Source organism: Geotrypetes seraphini, chromosome 12 (assembly GCF_902459505.1).
Source record: "Geotrypetes seraphini chromosome 12, aGeoSer1.1, whole genome shotgun sequence".
Classification (NCBI taxonomy): Eukaryota; Metazoa; Chordata; class Amphibia; order Gymnophiona; family Dermophiidae; genus Geotrypetes; species Geotrypetes seraphini.
This window is the reverse complement of record NC_047095.1, coordinates 29,643,736-29,663,775: the sequence shown is the minus strand read 5'-3', so window position 1 is coordinate 29,663,775 and position 20,040 is coordinate 29,643,736. Positions and strand designations below refer to the sequence as shown.

At 42.0% G+C, this 20,040-nt stretch overlaps 1 protein-coding gene across 3 annotated transcripts in view; it reads right to left on the bottom strand.

The window, feature by feature from the left end:
- COL24A1 (collagen type XXIV alpha 1 chain) overlaps positions 1 to 20,040 on the bottom strand; it is a 460,026-nt gene that overhangs the window by 406,341 nt on the left and 33,645 nt on the right. For all 3 annotated transcript variants that reach the window (XM_033916356.1, XM_033916354.1, XM_033916355.1), the window contains exon 3: positions 15,452 to 16,785. In XM_033916356.1, the coding sequence (XP_033772247.1) occupies positions 15,452 to 16,785 (1,334 nt within the window). The remainder of the gene's footprint in view (positions 1 to 15,451; positions 16,786 to 20,040) is intronic.

Here is a 20,040-nt window from a genome sequence, read left to right as displayed (position 1 = left end):
AGGAGGTAGAGAGGGGAAACACCCTGAACCGAGGACAGAGAGATGCCAGGCCCTGGGGGTGGAGTGGGGGGAAGACAAAGAGAGTGTGAGAGAGAGACAGAAAGACCTGGATCAAAGGTGGGAGGACTCAAAATGTTACATAAGGAAGATAGAGAGAGGGAGAAACCTGAAACAAAGGGGAGGCAGAAGAGAGGGGGGCAGATGTTGGACTTGGGGGTGTATAGAGGGAAGAGAGAGAAAGAGACTGCAGAGAGATGGAAAGATTCTGTACCAGGGAGGAAGGCAGGAGAGAGAGAGAGAGAGAGAGAGAGAAGCAGAGAAAGACCTGGAAGAAAGGAGAACAAATGTTCAGTGGAGGGTGGTTGTAAGCAGAAGAAAGACAGAGAGAGAGAGGCCTGGACCAAAAGGAAAACACAGGAGGCAGATGCTGGACTATGGGAGATACATATAGAAGAGACAGAGGGGGATAGACCCTGAGGAAGAACAGAGAGATGGAAGATCATAACAGAGGAGGGAGAGTGAGGGAGACGTGGAACAAAGGTGGTGGTAGGTACAAAGGAGAACTGACACTGGATCTGGAGAAGGTACGCAGAGGGAAAAGAGATAGAGACCTGGACCCAAAGGGGATGGGGCTAGATTGTGAAAGAAATGTTGGATGCACAGTCAGAAGGAAGTCCAACCAGAAACTAATTAAAATCACCAGACATCAAAGGTAGGAAAAATTATCTTATTTTCAATTTAGTGATCGAAATGTGTCAGTTTTGAGAATTTAATTCTGCTAAGTGTATTGTGTGTATATGAAAAATGAAAGGAAAAAATTGAATTACAGTTAGTAAAGGAGGCAGGATCTGGGGCACAGCTTGGATGGGTTTAGGGCGGAGCTTGGGAGGTCTGTGGTTGGGGGTACTTAGTTTGAAGTAGTTGAGAAACACTGCTGTAGGCAATCAGCCGCTGCCAGTGCCTCTCCTCTCCTGCCCTCTTCCCTGCTGGCACACCCTACTAGCGTCTCAGGGCCCATCTGAAAGGCCTCTGTGCATGCGCGGATGTCACCGTGATAATGTCACGCATGCATGTGATGTCATCACGGCAACATCCACACATTTCCGAGTGCCTCAAGCAGTGGCCACTACCTGCAGCCCTCACTACATTTTCTGACTTCGTTTTGGCCCCGGATCATTTTTGAGTTGTGCAGGCATGTAATATGGGATTAAGCTGAAGCTAAAGTTAGGGACTAATACTGCCACAATGTCAGATCAAATTATATAATATGTAGGTATGAACCTCTTGTTTATATTGTCGGTTTGATTACGATATGTTTATTCAAGAAATGGGTTTGAACTAGAAGGTTTGCAGTCTACGTTCTGTATTAAGAGATACTGTATATTTTCAAACTACATATTTTTCAGGGAATGCAAGTTTGGGTGAATGTTAAACTCTTTTTTTTACTATTACTGTTATTATAAGGGGATGCTGAAAAGTTCTCAGCCCAATGTTATCTTATTTCATTAAGTGCCAATTTGCAGAAACAAAATTCTGTGTTTTTGACATTGCTGAGAACTTTTCAGTACCCCCGGTAGTGTGAAGAGTTTCAATCTGTGGTAACCAGAGCTGAGATTGTGATGTCATAATACCTCATTCCACCAATAAGAGCCAACCTCATCAGTGATGTCACAAGGGCTTGATTGCCCTATACTTGGCTCACTGTTATTACATGAGGGGGTCCTGAAAAGTTCTCAGCCCAACCAACCAAATTCCTAAATTCTGAGCGTTGTTTTGCCTCCCCTACCACCACCACTGGGTGTGGTATACAAAATCTAACATATAGTAAGTGCAAAGTCTGTGCAGTAAATGAAGGGCATTTACTATGTTTGCCATCTTCCCTGCATTTACTACAAAGGGCTGACACTTACCACATGGCACTGTTTTACATGTATTGCCAGATACCACAAGAGTACCACACTAGTGTGTCACTGTGGGCCTATATACAGAAAAGCAAAGAAATAATTACAGCCCACTGTGGTAGCATATCCTCCAGATTCCCTTAATCTAATCTGCCAATCCTCCGAAACCCTTAATCTGATTTGGCAATGCCCCAATCCAATGACCCTGATAAACCCCTTCCCCAAATCCAAACCTCACCCACATGTGTCCAACGAAACCCCCTGGCCCATCCAGACCTCCTACCACCAGTGAGGGGCCTAAGGCCCTGATTAGCTCAGATGCCTGCCTCTTCCCAGATCATCCTGGGATGCACTGGGAGTAGCCTAAGACTCTAATTGGCCAGATACTTAAAGCACCCCCTCATAGGCTATACAGAATCAGGCCCGATGCGATTCTCAAAAGCCTGAGACCGGGCGTCCTATACAGAATCAGGCTCTAAGATTCCAGATTCTTTTGCATTCAATGGGGAGCATGCTATCCTGGATCTCAGCTTTTTACTTAAAAGCCTAAATCTAGCTTCTAGAATCTCCCTCCCACATTTTTCTCTATTGGAATTCACATGTACCAAAATAGTCAGCTCCTCTCCAGCACACTCTAAAATCCTAGGTGGTACGAGAGATCTTCCCCCTTTGCACCAGGCAAGCAAGCTACCAAACAACTGGAAGCAAATTACATCTCTGGTTGCCCAAACATGTGGATAGCCAGCTGCTCCGGCCTGTCCTGCCCCCACCTCATCAAAGAAGAAAGACAGCCATAGCAATGCAGCATTATATCATCTGACAAAGGAAGTAAATCAGGCCGTATTGGTTGGTAATCTGGTCCTGGAGATGAAGCAGAGACTATTGGGGAGAAGTTGTAAAGATGGGAAAGGGAAGAGGAGAAGCAGAAGACAGAAAGAGGCTGGAGGGGAGAAGGAATGGAGAAAGACTGGAGAAAAGAAGGGTATGGGGAAGAAGACGAGGCTGGAGGAAGGGAGAGAAAGAGGGAGGAAGAATAAAAAAAATGGGGGAAATGAGAAAAATGTAAAGGGGAAGAGCTTCATGTACCATTGGCTCCTCATGCTAGCGCTGTTTGAGTTGCCATTAGGCGGGCTTTTGGACATACAAATTTCATCCTAAAACATTACACTTTTATACCTTCAAAATCCAGAATCTGGTTAGTCTCATGTATCATTAGTTTGGGACAAGGCTCTACAAAATCACTTACATATGTGTATGTAGCATAGCAATTCTCCGTTAGATACTGTATGTCATTTTTTAAATTTTAAATCAACCACAGCAGTGAGTAACTGTGGGGGAGCTGCCATGGGAACTTTCCCACACAGTCTTGCAAATAATCTCAGAGCTACCTTGGAAGACAAATACTTTCCATGGAGGAGAGGTGAGGGGAGGTGTAAAAAGACAAATTAGCTTTGTGCCTAATCCTAAATATAAATATATGAATTACAAGGGGGCTGCGGTATGACAAAAAATTATTTTAAACATGAGATCTTTAATTTGCCAGTCTGCCTAAAATGCATTTGCATTATAAATTCCACAAAAACATGAATCTGTGTCAGACAGTATGATCCATCTCACAGCACTAATAACACTCCCTTTTTCAATGGGAAACTCCCTCTCAACTATATTAAAATATACTGTATCATTTTTCAGTTTCTCCCGCCGTACTGCATTTCCCTCTCTAACTTAACTTAGCTCTCTGAATCCTAAACATCTGTTTTGGCCTTTCCTCTGAATCTTCCCTCCTCTCCTCCTTCATACTTTACATTGATTCTGGATGCAACATCACATCTACAAGCTTTATTCTTTACTCTTCTTAAGTCTTTAGAAATAGTTTTAAACCAATGGCAATAACAAAAGCAGAATGCAGTTCTTCTGTGGGGTCTACTGTAGTATATACAGCCCATACCTGTTTGTGTGTATAAGGCCCACATCAGCCTAACTTAGGCCTATGAACCAAACTATTTCTGTATCATAACTATACTGCCATGGATTTCTTTGTGCACAGCATCTTGGGCTCTGACATCGTGCACGTTTGTATGAAAAGACTATTTGCACGTTTGTGTGAAAAGACTATTTGCAGTCTTCATCCTCCTGTGAAAAGTCTGGCGAAGAGAAGTTCACAGAGCTACACAGCCAAGATACTCTTGGTTGGCAACTTAGTATCTGAACCAAGCTGTACCAGTTAGAAAACAGTGCCATCCTGGTCTGCTCATTATTCAAGGTCTTAACCTCATCCACTGTTCATATGCACACCTGGTGCAAGCCGAACATCATATGGCCAGCCCACCTAAACAGAGAATCATTTTATGCATGACAGGATGTATAATATACTGTATAATCAGGGTGCTTGCTTGCTAAGAAAAGAGACTTTAGGAAGACACTGACGGCCCGATATTCAGCTGGTATACAACCTAGATACTGAATGCTAGGCCATATACAGCGACCAGCATCAACTATCTGGTTCACTTTTGACTGCGGCAACTTAATCGGTTAAGCTGATATTCAGCGCTAATCAGGTAAGTCAGGGGTGTCCAATGTCGGTCCTCGAGGGCCGCAATCCAGTCGGGTTTTCAGGATTTCCCCAATGAATATGCATTGAAAGCAGTGCATGCAAATAGATCTCATGCATATTCATTGGGGAAATCCTGAAAACCCGACTGGATTGCAGCCCTCGAGGACCGACATTGGACACCCCTGAGGTAAGTGCTTAGCAGTTAAAGACAGGCCTGCTATTCGTGTGGCCTATTTTGACCACTAAATATAGCAAGTTTGGCACTGAATATATGTGCCTCACCAGCTATGTCAAATGATATTGCCGGTTAGCAACTAGCCACTAACTGAATATTCAGTGGGAGATAGCTGGTTATCTCCCACTGAATATCCCCAGTTAGGCGCTGTAAAACACCATGTAACTGGCCAGAATAGTTTTGAATATCCGCCAGAGTGTTTTGGGGATCTGTTCTCTTTTGGATGCTACCACTTCTTTTTCTCCCACCGTTTCGGCGGGTTAGTAACAGCCACCGCGTCATTCTCTAGTTCAAACTAGCCTCTCCGAAAGAAGCTGCACTTTTGCGTACCAGGGACCCAAGATATGGAACGAGCTCCCTCTTTACGTGCGACAAACAAGCACATACTATATCTTCAGGAAAAAGGTTATAGACTCATCTTTTCTCTTCGAACCAATACCATAAACTCTGCATTCCGCCCACCTAGCTTTCATTCAATGTTCATGTCTAGTAATCTTATTGTAAACCGATTGAATCCTAGTCAAAACTTGTGGTATAGAAGAAAAAAAATGTATGGTATGGTAAGAACTTCTTAAGAAGGGATACACTATATTGGCAATGATGATGGAACTATTCATTTAAATAAAAAGCTTCATTTTAACCAAATAAAATTACAATTTTTGTGCTGCTGACTCCCAAAAATTATCCCTAGTATAAATGTACTTACAAAAATTTATACCTGCTCTGAGCCAGATCCTAGTATGTTCATATATTCTATGCATGTACACATGCATGTGTTAAATAATCTTGTAAAGATACTTCTGTGTATAAGCGCCAGTACACTCATATATATTATTATATTTATTAACCACATTTTATGAAGAGATTCATAAACTCCAGACTCCGTCCCTTCTGCCTTGCTGCGCCATATGCTTGGACCAAGCTGCCCAAATCCCTATGGCGGGCTACGTCTCTGGCAGTGTTCAAGGCCAAGTTAAAGGCCCACCTCTTTGAGAGTGCTTTTGACTCCTAACTCCACTCATATTGAGTTCTGCATCCCCAACCCTATATGTCATGTCTGTCTGTCAAAGTTAAAATGTATGTTCTTCCGAGCAGGGACCCTCTAAAAATGTCAAAATGTACAGCGCTGCATATGCCTTTCAGCATTATATAAGGGATAAGTAGGCCTGAGAAAGGGATTATGATGGATCGATATTGTAAGATTGATTTTATTGCTTGATTTGATTTTCCTTCCTGTGTTTAATGGAGCAACATGTATTCTTGTAAAGATTAATGTATAATTAGTTTATTAGGATTTTTTCAAGTTTATTAGGATTTTATATACCGCCTATCAAGGTTATCTAAGCGGTTTTTACAGTCAGGTACTCAAGTATTTTCCCTGTCTGTCCCGGTGGGCTCACAATCTATCTAATGTACCTGGGGCAATGGGGGGATTAAGTGACTTGCCCAGGGTCACAAGGAGCAGCGCGGGGTTTGAACCCACAACCCCAGGGTGCTGAGGCTGTAGAGCCAACCACTGCGCCACACACTGCGCCATAAATAAGTGATAAGTAGTAGTAGTAGCAGATCCACCCAAAGTGGTTTATAATTCATTGAACAATAATCAGGTATTCTTAAGTATTTTCCTTATCTGTCCCAGCAGGTTCACAACTGAACCATGGTATCTGAGGCAACAGTGTTAAGTGACTTACCCAGAGTCACAAAGAGCAAGCAGCGATCAAGCTTGCAACCTCGGGGTGCTAATGCAGCATCTCTAACCACTAGGCCACCCTGCACTTACAAGTACGTGCAATGACATGTCTATTTGTATGTAGCTATAGTACAAGGTGTGTTCTGGGGACCAATTTAAGAGGACCTTGGGAGACATCGTGATTTACATGCTTATTTTATGCACAAATATTATATCTGCTCTTAAGGTGGTGTAAATGGCTGTAGCTTCATAATAAGAGTAGGTAGAATTTTGTCAGGATTTGTGCTCATATTTTGTAAAGACAAACAGAAGCCTAGGTCTCTTTATAAAATAGGCCACAGATAGGATTTTTTTGGCTTCTTAATCTAGTTGACTTGTTATAAAACTAATCTCTTGTGTAAAATTAGGCACGTGCTTGCTCTGCACCTGCTTTTGTGTGTATTTACCTCTGTGCAATTTTATTCAAACTAATCTCTACTTGTAAAACATGTTTTTATCTAGAAAATCCAGAATAAAATTACCCCCTCCCCCCAACAAGTACCTTAAATATTTTGCACAGTAAGAAGTAGTTTTTCCTTAAAAGCACTGTGGGGCCAGCTAAGTGGGCTCTATGGAAGTCTTGCACACTGTCATTCAGAGGGGTTTGGGTTCAATCTCCAACGGAGGTCATTTACCCAGAAGTTGTCATATGGCAAAACCTAGTGGCTGGATTCGGGACTTAAAATTGCAGGATTCTAGGAGGAGTACTGGCTCATGGAGCTCTGTTCAAGATCATCACTGCAATGGCTGAACATAAAGTATGCTGGGAAAGAATATACGAGTATGCTGAGGAGAAATTTTGTATAGTTGCAAATGAAGGCTCAAGTTGCAAATGAAGATTCCAGCCTGGTTCTGAAGAAAACCTGCCAAGCCCCCCAATAAAGTATGTGTGTGGGGAACAACTTTAGCCAAAAAAATCTACAAAAAGGTTTTTATCCACATTTGCTTCTGATACCACATAAAAGTGTACAATAGTACTTGTCACTTTATTTAGGTTTCTTGTTTTTGCAAAGAAAAGGTAAAAATTAAAGTTTTCAAATTGCTCCCAATGAGTATAATGGGACTAAGTGGCTATGGACACCTGTTGGTCTGGTAATTATTTAGTCTCAGGCAAGAGTAAATATATTTGGGTCCAAGGATTCCAGGAGGCAAATAAATTGTGAATAGGTGAATAATCCTTTGTGGATTGATTGATGGACAGAGCAAAAGTCTGTTAATTGAACATCTTGACTGGGTGCTCCACATTTTTTCTGATTAGTGCCAAGACTTTCCCAAACATCCTCTTTTGCTCAAGGAACTTGTCTGTTGCCCAAAAACAACAGGTGGAGAATCAAATCCAATCAAGAGAAGAAAAAACAAACTGCCAAATGCGTAGCACTTAAAGAAACTAAGATAAAAAGCACACACAGTGTGACAGAACAGATCCATTTTCTTTCTTCTGTTTGCAGACTTGGGTACATTTGTTTTTAGGCCTTGAGTCTAGATTCTCAAAAATTTGCATTAAAAACAGAAATTTACATTAAAAACAGACAGGCCACTATCTCAGACATTATAGTAGTGATTTAATAAAAGCAAGTCATACTCCAAAAAACATTAATGCAAATGAGGTTGGCGGAGAGTAGCCAAGATTCACTAAATTTGCATGTGCCCATCACTGGTAATAGCAATGGGCACATGTGCAGAATAAATACACACACAAACAAAAAAAAAATCAACAACAAATCAAGCCTCATAAGCAACCCAGCAGCCGACAGCGGGAGAGATGCCACTCTCTCCCACCACCAAGCAACCCTCCCCCCAACCGGCAGTGGGAAAGATGCCTATTCTCTCCTGCCAAGAACCCCCCCCCCAACAACCCCTCGGCAATGGGAAAGATGCCCACTCTTTCCCACCGTACAGCAATACCCACCCAGCAGTGGTAGAGATGCCCAATCTCTCCCAACGCCAAGCAACACATCCCTAGCACCCCCTAGGCAGCGGGAAAGATGCCTATCTCCTGCTACCACTACCCCCAATGCCTCCAACGATCCCCACCCTCTCCCCCTACCTTACTTAGATGGCTGGCCAGAAGGATGTCTACTCCTTCCGGCCAGCAGGTCCTCCTCTTCAAAATCATTGACCTTCCGCTTCCCCAATACACTGGGGAGGGGCCTGAGGCTCTGATTGGCTCAGGTTTTTTAAAGCCCCTCCTATGGGTGGGGCCTTAGGCATATGGGCCAATCAGAGTCTTAGGCTCCTCCCTGATGCATCCAGTGCATCATGTAATTTTTATTTTGTTTCATTAGCCACAGTCAAAACACACACCATGAGATGCATTTTTCAAAGTGCTGGCACTGTACCAACACCTCCAAACCAGCTGCTGAATTTTTGTCACCAAAAGCCGATGCCGCGCTTGAAGAATGACTCGGCGATGTTTAAGAATCCACAGGAGTGCTCATTTCAAAATTCAAGAGGCCATTTGCATGGCAGTGTCGGAGACTGCTAGAAAGCAGTTTTGATAATCCGCCGCTAAAATGCATGCAGGCTAAACCCGCTGGAATCAGTTTAGCGACCATGTTAAAGGCAACCTTCAGTTTTGAGAATCTGGCCCTCAGTGTGTAAAACCGCATGATGAACTGTAGCTTGGTATGGTCACAGGGTATGGTGGGATTGGAGGGATATATGTAGTGAATACCATTGCTGTACATAATTAGTTACTGTACTTAAGTAGAAGTTTTACCACTTTTGTAACTGATACTTGCACTTAAAATTAAAAAGTAAAAGTGTAAGCAAGATATAAATGATGATTCCTTGGTAAATCAAATGAACAGCAAAACCTGGAACAGGATTTTTGATACTGCAAACCTCGTCATACAATCAGTGGATCATTTCATCTTAAATTATGCTGGTCAGTGAATATGGCCTTTGAGAATAGTGGAGCTGCCTACGTTTGTTGAACTAGTTATTGGTCTCCAGCCAAACAGAATAGTGATGAGTTGGGTCACTTTGAAGCAAAGAAGAAGCAGAAGCTGGTTGCAATTATTGGTGATCAGACATATGTCTCTACCACAACAGACTGCTAGCTATCCCATGGAAAATTTTACATTGGAAAATTATTTTCTTATCAGGTGATTAGGTTGGATAAAAATATGTCAGCTATTTTGTTATCTTTTTGGGATATAAGTTCTTCAGGTGTAAGTTTAAAACTCGTTTGTTTAGAAATTTTCTATTGGCAAGGAATTGAGAAGAGTGATATTTTGATAGCTGGGTGGATGGTGGGCATGAGGATTTGCTTGGTTCATAATAGAGAATGACATGGGGACAAATTCTTCGCTGTCTAGGAGGGAACTCATTTTCCCATCCTGTCCTGGCGAGTTCTTTTCCTGTCCCATTCCTGCAAGCTCTGTTATTCTCTAGTTCATAATCTGCCTGTTTGGTGTGAAGATAGCAGACCTCATACATGAGTATCACCCACATAAGATTTTTGAAGGGTGCCCAAGAAGACAAGAACACTTTTTTTATACTTTAACAGTTATCATCCCTATAGCCTAAGGAAGAACTTGCCTTTTTCACAATTGTTACGTCTAAAACGTAACTGTTCTAATGCCAGTGATTACTCTAGACAATCTAAATCTCTCATGGTGAAGTTAGAACATAGAGGTTATCCTAAGGCAGTATTGAAACATTCCTTAAGAAGAGCTAAATACTATCATAGGGATTGGCTTATGCAAGATAAATCTCCTTTGAGTAAAAATTCATACGATGCAACACTATGACTGGTGTATTTAAATATTTTAATCAAGGGAATGAGATTGCAACTATTTTGAAAGACAATTGGAAAATAATTCAAACCAATCAGATCTTTGAAAAAACGGATTTGAGAGTCGCTTTTTCCAGAGAGAGAAATCTAAAGGAAATATTATCTTCTCCTATGGATGACCTCGCTGTGACTGACAACAAGAAAGTGTTACCCGCAGGATTTTTTAGGTGCGGGAAATGTAGTACCTGTGCGATGACCGTCTCTCAGAAAGACTTCATCAATCCCGTTGATGGGAATTGTTATGTTCTGAAACATTTCCTTACGTGCTCCTCTGATTATGTAATCTACATTATAAAGTGCCCCTGTAATAAATTTTATGTGGGCATGACCACAAGAACTTTTAGGACCAGAATGGTGGAACACAAGTCCAATTTGAAAAATAATAGAGTGAATGCACCCCTAGTTGAGCATTGCTCTTCTGCACATCATAACTTTGAGGATTTGAGAAGTTTCTGCATTGACAGAGTAACTTCTAGTGTACGAGGTGGTGATAGGAAAAGACGCCTAGCACAAAGAGAAATACGATGGATTTACAAATTAAACACTATGAAACCTGCAGGACTGAATACCTCCATAGATTGGACATCTTTTCTCTAAGAATTTATTTTCCTATTTATTTTTGGAGTTTACGTAGCACGTATGCGTCAGTTTATGTGACAGCTGTGACACCTGTTAAAAGCGCATGCGCTGGCGTTCTGCCAGTTGTCAGCCCATTTTTCCTCTTCAACAGAGTAGAGCTGTACCGTAAGTTTTTGGTCTTTCAACTATATTTAAGTCAGGCCATAAGTTTTCCTTCTTATGCATTATGTGAATGTTTTAAAGTGTTCTAAGTTGTTTATGCTTCATTTTTATGTTATAGATTTTGGTTCAAAATCTATAACATAAAAATGAAGCATAAACAACTTAGAACACTTTAAAACATTCACCGGTAGTTAACGGTACCCTCTCTAAAACATCGGAGGTGACCAGTGGAGTACCACAGGGTTCAGTCTTGGGCCCGCTCCTTTTCAACATATTCATAGGTGACCTAACTCGGGGGCTTCAAGATAAGGTAACATTATTCGCTGATGACGCCAAACTATGCAATATAGTGAGAGATGGCAATTCACCCGATAATATGACACAGGACCTACATTTGTTGGCGCTTTGGTCCTCGACCTGGCAGCTGGGCTTCAACGCTAAGAAATGCAAGATCATGCACCTCGGCAGCAGAAATCCGTGCAGAACTTACACCTTGAATGATGAGACCTTAGCTAGAACTTCAAAAGAACGAGACTTGGGAGTGATCATCAGCGCAGACATGAAAACTGCTGATCATGTGGAGCAGGCTTCATCTAAGGCAAGACAGTTGTTAGGTAGCATCCGCAGGAGTTTCGTCAGCCGGAAGCCTGAAGTCATAATGCCATTATACAGAACCATGGTGAGGCCTCATTTGGAATACTGTGTGCAATTCTGGAGGCCACACTACTGAAAAGATGTGCTGAGGGTAGAGTCAGTGCAACGGATGGCCACCAGGATGGTCTCGGGGCTCAAGAATCTATTGTACGAGGAAAGGCTGAAAAATTTGCAGCTGTACTCACTCGAAGAACGTAGGGAGAGAGGAGACATGATCGAGACATTTAAGTATATTTCCGGCCGTATTGAGATGAAAGAAGAGATTCTCTTTCTTAAAGGACCCTCAGCCACAAGAGGGCATCCGCTCAAACTCAGGGGCGGGAAATTTCATGGCGACACCAGGAAATATTTCTTCACCGAGAAAGTGGTTGATCCTTGGAACGAGCTCCCGGTGCAGGTGATCGAGGCAAACAGCGTGCAAGAATTTAAGAGCAAATGGGATGCCCATGTGGGATCCCTTAGAGGGTTAAGCCAAAGAAACCTGTCACCAGGAGTGGGATCCCTAAGATAGTAGACTTGGGGGTGGGTCAGTAGAGTGGGCAGACCTGATGGGCTATGGCCCTTATCTGCCGTCATCTTCTATGTTTCTATGTTTCTATGATTAAAACCAGTCTTACTTGCAAGGAAACCATTTGTGCATCAGGGCTTCCAACAGCTGGCAGTTAATTGCAACTTTAATATGTTGGTTTTGCCTTAATGTTCCAATTGTCCCTTTAATCTTATAGTAATAAAATAGACACAGCATATGCACTTATGTGCCTTATTAGACTATGCAAGCTGTTATAAAAGCTCTTTATATTATTGCTGGAGAGCAGAGCTGCCTTTAAAATAAAAGCTTTGCAAAGTTTCTTGATGACACATCTATTAACAGTTGTTAACCAAATCACCCCACCAGGGCATGCCAGGGAATTCCAAGAGACCCGGATTTGCCACTGAAGACGACAGAACACTGATCTCAAAGGTCACTGGTCTGCTACAGTATGACACTATTTTTGGTCCCAGCTGTTTCTTACTTGGAGGAGCTTCCAACTCAGTTGGAATCAGAGTTCAGATCTTGAACCGTAACCTTTCATTCATGGTGACCCCAAAATTCTTCCCTATTTCATATCCTATTTTAATCCTGTAGCAGGCTACCAACATTTTATGTCATTACAGCTGAGGACAGACCATTCTGGCTCCTGCTCCAGCAATGACGTGTCAAGCAGAATAGGCAGTTTATTCAGGGAATCTGACATCACAATAGGATTCAAATAGGAGTTTTGGAGGGAAGTATAAAATCCAGTTACAAAAGAATATTCACAAATGTTCTAGCAGGAGGGTATCCAGCTTAGAAGGATGTAGAGGAGCAGTAAGTGAAGAACCCAGGGCCCCCCCCCCCCCCCTCCAAGAGCTTAGGAGGGAGAACAAGAGACTTAGGAGCAATAATTGTACAGGGGCTGACAGTCTGTTATCAGTTATATCCTGGAGCCTGAAGAGAAAGACTGACTCGCTCCCATTTTTCAGAAACATGATCAGAGAGGTCAGTCTGACCCACAGCTGTCCCTCTGAGGCACAATGTGCTCTAAGGCAGAAGGTCTGAACACAGACTGGATCCCAAACCTTGGTCAGCTAATTAGAAGAATGAAGTTGCCGACATCTTCTGTAGACCCTAGTTGGGGAAGGGGTGGAAGGCTGCACGCAGTGACACTAGCAAATGCCACCTTCCTATCTCTGTCAGGGAATGTTTCACCCGTCCAGGGTTTTATCTTTTACCTTTTCACAAAGGCAAGCATTCGGCACTCAAGGAACCCCTAACAAATGAAAGAGAATTAACGATCACCACCACTGGGATAAGAGCACAGTAACCCTGTCACCACCAATTAAGAGAAATAACAGAGGATGAGTAATAACATACTATAATATATAAACTGAAAGGAACAAGGACACAGGATAGCTGGGAGAGATCTGCAAATTATTTCTAAAGAGAAGGAGTTATACATACCACCTAGTAAAGGGCTAATTTTCAAAAAACACAGATTTCCAAAAGACAGCATAAATACCTTAATAGTCAAAACGTCCAAGTGGGCGTTTTTGAAATTGATTTTTAGACGTCTCGCTGGTCATTTTGTCTCCAGTGTGTCTAAATCTTAAGGGGGAATGTTAGAAGTATGTTTTGGGCAAGATTGGGGTAGGCTTAGCACTTGGACATTTTACAACACAATCAAAACATTTTACAAAACCTCCAGAGCACAATTTGGACGTTTTAAGCTAGACCTGTTTTTAAAATGAAGAGCCAAAAAATAAAATAAATAAGGTACCCAAACTGACCAGATGACCACTTGAGGGATGAAAATATGCCCCCCCCCCCCCAACACTGCCTCAGTCACTGGGGCAGTGACCCCCCCCCCCAAATATCTGCATGAAATACTACATATCTGTCTCTATAACAGCTGCAGATACCATGGCCAGTCCTAATAGAGATGCAAGATGGTCTCTGGAGTAGCCTGGTGGGCAGTGGCGCGGACTGCAGAGAAGGGGAGCCAGGCCCGTATGCACTAGTACACTTGTGGTGGATGGTTAGGCCCAGATTCTCAAAACAGTGTCGGAATCAGCTGGTGTCTGAAAAATTGGCACCGGTCGCATGTTACTCAAACTACGGCACCATTCTGAGAATCACGGCCTGCGTCAAAGATAGGCGCCAGAAATGGAGGCCAGGGTTATAAAGGCCTTCAATTCCAGCACCTACCTTCAATTTAGAATCACTCTTTGCGGTGACAAAATTCAATCCCGCTCATAACCACGTCTCTTTTGACATTCAACACCAGTAAGTGTTTGCGTAGACATGATTCAGGCACCTTTTCTTGTAGGTGCCTTACAGCTCCTATTTTTTTAAATTAGTTTTTAACAGCATGGTCAGTTACCACACTGTTAATGACCGATTAAAACACTTAACTTAGGCACTGCTTGAGAATCCAGGCCTTAGTGCTGCATATTGGCACTTGACTAAGTGCTGACTCCGCCCCCAGAACACCCACAAAGTAGCCTGTTTTTACTTATGCACAAATCGAGCATTTTCAACAGCACTACCTGGAGCTGTTTCTAGTTATTTAAATCACTTTGAATATCAAGCCCTAAGATTACCAAATTTCTGCATGAAAGTAAAGAAGGGCTGGCAAATGTCTGGTTTTTAACATTTAGCATTTCACTTCCAACAACAGTCAAAGTGTGTGGAAGATCTGGTTAGGCTAGGAAATATTTTTTCACATTCAATATGATATTTCATTAACGAAGCAGAATAAATAACACCTTTTCCAGTGTTTTCTAGTGTTATTCTAATTCCCAACCTATGATTTCTCACAGAATAGATTGACAATCATATCATTATAATTTCAAGCAAGCGCTGCTGTGATGAGAAGATTATAACATTTGTATAACTATAATGCCTCTCCCTGCCATTTACTTTATGTCTACTTCTCTCATGCAAGATTCTTGACCTAAAACCAAGCGCTAACCCTGTTATTTTACAAAGCATGCTCTTGTCTATATTTTTGCAGTTTTAAAGGCTGGCTGTATTTCAGTTCAGAAAGCAAGACATCTGGTTTGTCTACAACTTTACCACTTTAGCAAAACTGAGAATCTCTGTGCTTTGCCAATTAAAAAAAAAATATTACATATATACAGTATTTGTGCCAAACTAACATTCTGGGAAGACACATGTCTTATAACAATCAAATTTGTTTTCTGTATTATGTATACGTTTCTGTCACAGCTTTGGCATGCTCTACTGAGTTTATGCCAAAGTCTTCTAGTAAATATGTGCTGCCCCAATATATTAAAACATATATAAAAGGCAACTTACGGGAGGTCCAGTTTCCCCTTTCGTCCCTCTTAGATGTTCCATTTCAAACAATCCGTAAAGACCTTCGTAGTCATAATCGTAGCTTTCCATATCAACGTCATAGCTGTTCTCAATGTTGTAAGCATCGTCACTATCTAATATACTGTGGTGCCATGGATCAAGTTGATCATGCAGAGGTTGTTCAACAGCAGTAGCCCTGTAAAGTGTTCTATTTAAGATCGGTTGTACTTCCTTCAGATGGGGCTCCGCCTTGCCCTTTCTGATTTTATTTTGTTTCATGGATAGACTCACATTGAGGGTTTCATCAAATGGAGAGGTGCCAATGATCCTGCTTTCACCTTCTGAAGCATTACCAGAAAGGTTATTTTGAAGAGTTTTTTGACCACCGGTGCTTTTCTTGCCATGGTCTTGTTGGGGAACTGATGGAAGAAACTGCTCATGTCCTGCTGATTTACGTTTAACCTTGTTGCTCTGATTTTCAATTCTTAAATTCTCCAGTATAGTGGCACTTCTTGAGGAATCGGGTATCACGGGAAGACCCGTCTGAACTGGTTCTTTCACAATATGGACCGGCAAAGTCCCATTAGTAAGCGAGTTTAATTTTTCCCTTACATTAGACTGTGTTTCTTGATGAAATTTTTTATTTGGTAGATTTGCAGGCATTAGGGTTGGTTTGGGTGTAGTGTGAGGAGCTGCCGTCGGAGATCGGTATGTGTCAGCTTGGTGACACTGTTTTTTCACATATTTACAATAGTTTGCTGAGGCTTCCGCAGAAGGAATAATATCCAACTGACATATTACCCCTTCAAAGTGAACAGAATGCGAGTTCATTCTTCCCAAGGTAAACAAGCCCTCAGAATCAAAGTTCTGTACTTTAAAGAGGGTTTCTTTGCTGAAGTGCTTCTTCCCACACTCAGCAAACAAGGAGACTGTTTTGTCTCTAACATTAATAGCAAATGAGTGCCAGTGTTCAGCATGTATACTGTAATCAAAATATACAGATTGCTTTTCTCCAATATGCACCACTACCTTTCGCGGCAGCAACTGAATTCCAAACTGCAGCCCGTTTTTTCTGTTTCTAATACTGAAAAGAAAAGCGTTGTTCACAGACTCTGAGCGTAGTCCAATCAATACAGTGAATTGCTGTCCCAGATTTGACGGCAGGACTCTAGCTGTGGGAGACTCAATGTACATATCTTTTGTTAAACGGACACCTTCCATTATGGAGACTGAGCCCTGGAGTAATGGAGTAGTTGACCAGGGCATGGTAGTCACTGCCAACGGATGTCTTGCTTCTTTGCCTCCGAGGCCTAACCGATGAAGAATATCTATGCCTGTAAAACATTTTAAAAAGAAGAGTACCTGTAATTATTTCACTCGCATGATCACATCAATCAGTAGCACAAACAATGAAGACGTCTGTTTTACATTTCAATTCACACAAATTGTGTGTAAACTATTTCTTAGAAGTTAAAAAGTTAAGAGGGCAATAATGATAACTGTTGGGAGCCTTGCAGGAGTGCAAGCTCAGTTTCAATATATCCTGCAAGTACGTACAATGTGGATACTTCTACTAGTACTCTTAATTATTTCTATAGCACTACCAGACGTATATAGCGCTGTACAGGGTCATGAAGGAGATGGTCCCTGCTCAAAGGAGCTTACAATCTAAACAGACACACAGATGCCATGGATACAGTTAGGGGGAATGGTTAATCTGCTGGCTAGGGTGGTGGGCAGTGGGAGTTTGGGGTTATGGATTGAAGGCTATAATCAAGAAGGTGAATTTTCGGTCTTCTTTTAAACAAGGTAAGGGAAGAGGTGTGGTGGACAAACTCAGTTAGTTTTTCCCAGGCCTACAGGGCAGCTAGATGAAAGGACAAAGTCTGGAATTGGCAGTGGAGGAGAAGGGTACAGCTATGAACAGCTGATCTGAGAAACAGAAGAGAGAAGAGCAGGAGAATGAACTTACACTTCCCCCTCCAAATCCGCGGTTTCAGCATCCGCGGATTCGGTTATTCGCAATTTTAAACCCAAAAACCCATTTTAATTTTTTGGGCTATTTTAAGCCCCCCCCCCCCCCCCCTTAAGCCTTACCTAGTGGCCTAACGGGTTTTCAGGGCAGATCGCTCATAGGAAATGGCTGCCTTGAGCTCCCGTAGTCTCTCGAGACTACGACAGGAGCTCAAGCCAGCCATTTCCTATGAGTGATCTGCACGGGGCAGGAGCGTGGGAAGATCGCTCCTGCCCCGAAAACCCATTAGACCACCAGGTAAGGCTTAAGGGGGGGGATTACAGGGCTTAAAATAGCTGGGGAGAAGCGGAGGTTGGGGGCAGAACCGGCCCAAATATTATTTGCGTTTTTTTTAATATTTGCGGGCTGGCTAAGCCCCTAACCCCTAGCCCCGTGGATACAGAGGCAGAAGTGTACTTGTAGGTCAGCAATAGGAGCTTGAATTGTATGCGAAGGCGGATAGGGAGCCAGTGAAATGATTTAAGGAGAGGGGTAACATGAGTGTAACGAGGTTGGTAGAAGATGAATCGTGCAGCAAAGTTTGACAGAAAATATCTATGTGATGTAGATGCAAAGTACACACCAGAAAGTATGCCAGGATATTTGAATTGCTATCTCCATACATATTCTTCTTTCCCCAGCTAGCCCCTTCCCACTTCCTGTGTAAGGAAAAGAAAGCGTGATATGAAGAGTGTGCAGACAAAGGAAGCCGATAACCAAAAGGATTTTTTTGCATGGGTAGACGAGTTTATTCACTTAAAAAGTTTTGATTGTGGCTCTCTAAGTAAAAAATAAAATAAAAATATATATGTCTGTTGGTATGAAAGCAAAAAACTTTAGGTAAACTGAATTACTGTGCATAATTGTTCTTCCATAATTTGAAAACCTGTTACTGAGGAAGGAATTTTAATGAGTTAACAATTCTGTATCTGCCTGTTGCCTTCATGGATATTAAAGTTAAAAGTTCACAGCTGGACTGAAGATAATATTGAAAGCACTGGAGAACTGATACGGACTTATGTTGCTGGAAATAATTTTGACTAAATCTTTACATTATTACATTTCAGTTTAGCTCAGAAATCGGCAAAGTTGCAATGCATGCCCACTTTCCCATTCTTCCCTTGAAAGTAGGGTTATCAGACATCCAGATTTCCCCAGGTATGTCTTCCTTTTGAGGACATGTCCGGAGGTTCAGACAGCTTTTAAAAACCCGGCACTTTGGGTTTTGAAAAGCTTTCCTTCATGTAAGAGGGCATCTGCACATGCGCAGATGTCCTGCCCGACGAGAGAAGGCCGTGAGGGGTGGGATTGGAGGCGGAGCTTGGGGGGCGTGACAGGGCTGGGATGTGTGGGATTGGGTGGGCCTGGGAGTAGATCTAGGCGGGGGTCCAGATTTTCCAGATGAAAAATCTGGTAACCCTACTTGAAAGCATGTTCCAGAAAAATATATTATTTAGCACAACCTATGCCAGGAAAGATCCATAAGCTAACCTGTGATTCACTGGCTAAATTATGCAGCAAAAACTGGTAGAGTATGCTGCAGTTAGTGTTTAAACAAAGCAGCCAGGTTCAAGTTTAGTCCTGGGCCTCATGTCCCAGACGCCCATATAATGTCTTTTCGAGTTAGCAAGCAATTATTGGCACAAATTAGAATTTATGCACACAACTTTGTAAACATATTCTATAAAGTGGTGCGCATAAATTCTAGTGTGTAAACCTAAAAAGGAGGCATGGTCAGGTCCTGGGCGTTCATAAAAGTTAGGCGAACTGTTACAGAATACGCCTGATCTATGCACAATTTAGGCGCAGGCATTAATACCAGATTTTAACTGGCGTAAATGGCCCTGGAAAAAGCCAATTCTGAACAGGAAAACAGGTGCCTTTACAGAAAACTAATCTAACAGGTGAAATACACACCAAGAATTTAGGTGCCAGCATTTACAGCCGCCGTAAAGCTGGTGTACGTGTTCATGCCTAAATGTCAGACATGTGTGCATAGCTTACAGTAGTCTACAAAATATGCATGGCAGTGGGAGTCCCACCCAAGCTCCGCCCATCTGTGCACCCACCTGTAAAACATGTGTTATGCAAGCGGAATTTTGGTATTTACATTCATAACAGGCACTTCATTTTTAGTACCTATTTTATTGAATTGTCATCTTAAAATATATTCATGAACCAACGAAAGATATCTAGAACCTGAATATGCTACAACTTGTACTGTAATTATGTCATATTATAACCTATTAACTGTGGGGTCCTTTTATTAAGGTGCACTAACCGATTTAGCGCGAGCTAAATGCTAAGGCATTCATTATATTCTATGGGCTCCTTAGCATTTAGTGCACGCTAAATCAGTTAGCATACCTTAATAAAAGTACCCTTATATTTTATGTATATTTAACCTGTAACCTATTCTGAGCTCACTGGGGAAAACAGGATAGAAAAAAGAAAGAGAGTTCCTGCTGACATTTTTGGATGTATAAAAAACATTTTTGACAATCTGCTTGGAAGGGGGAAAGCCACACAAGTGATCTTTGTAAAATCCTGGCAGTATTTTAGCTGTAGCATATAC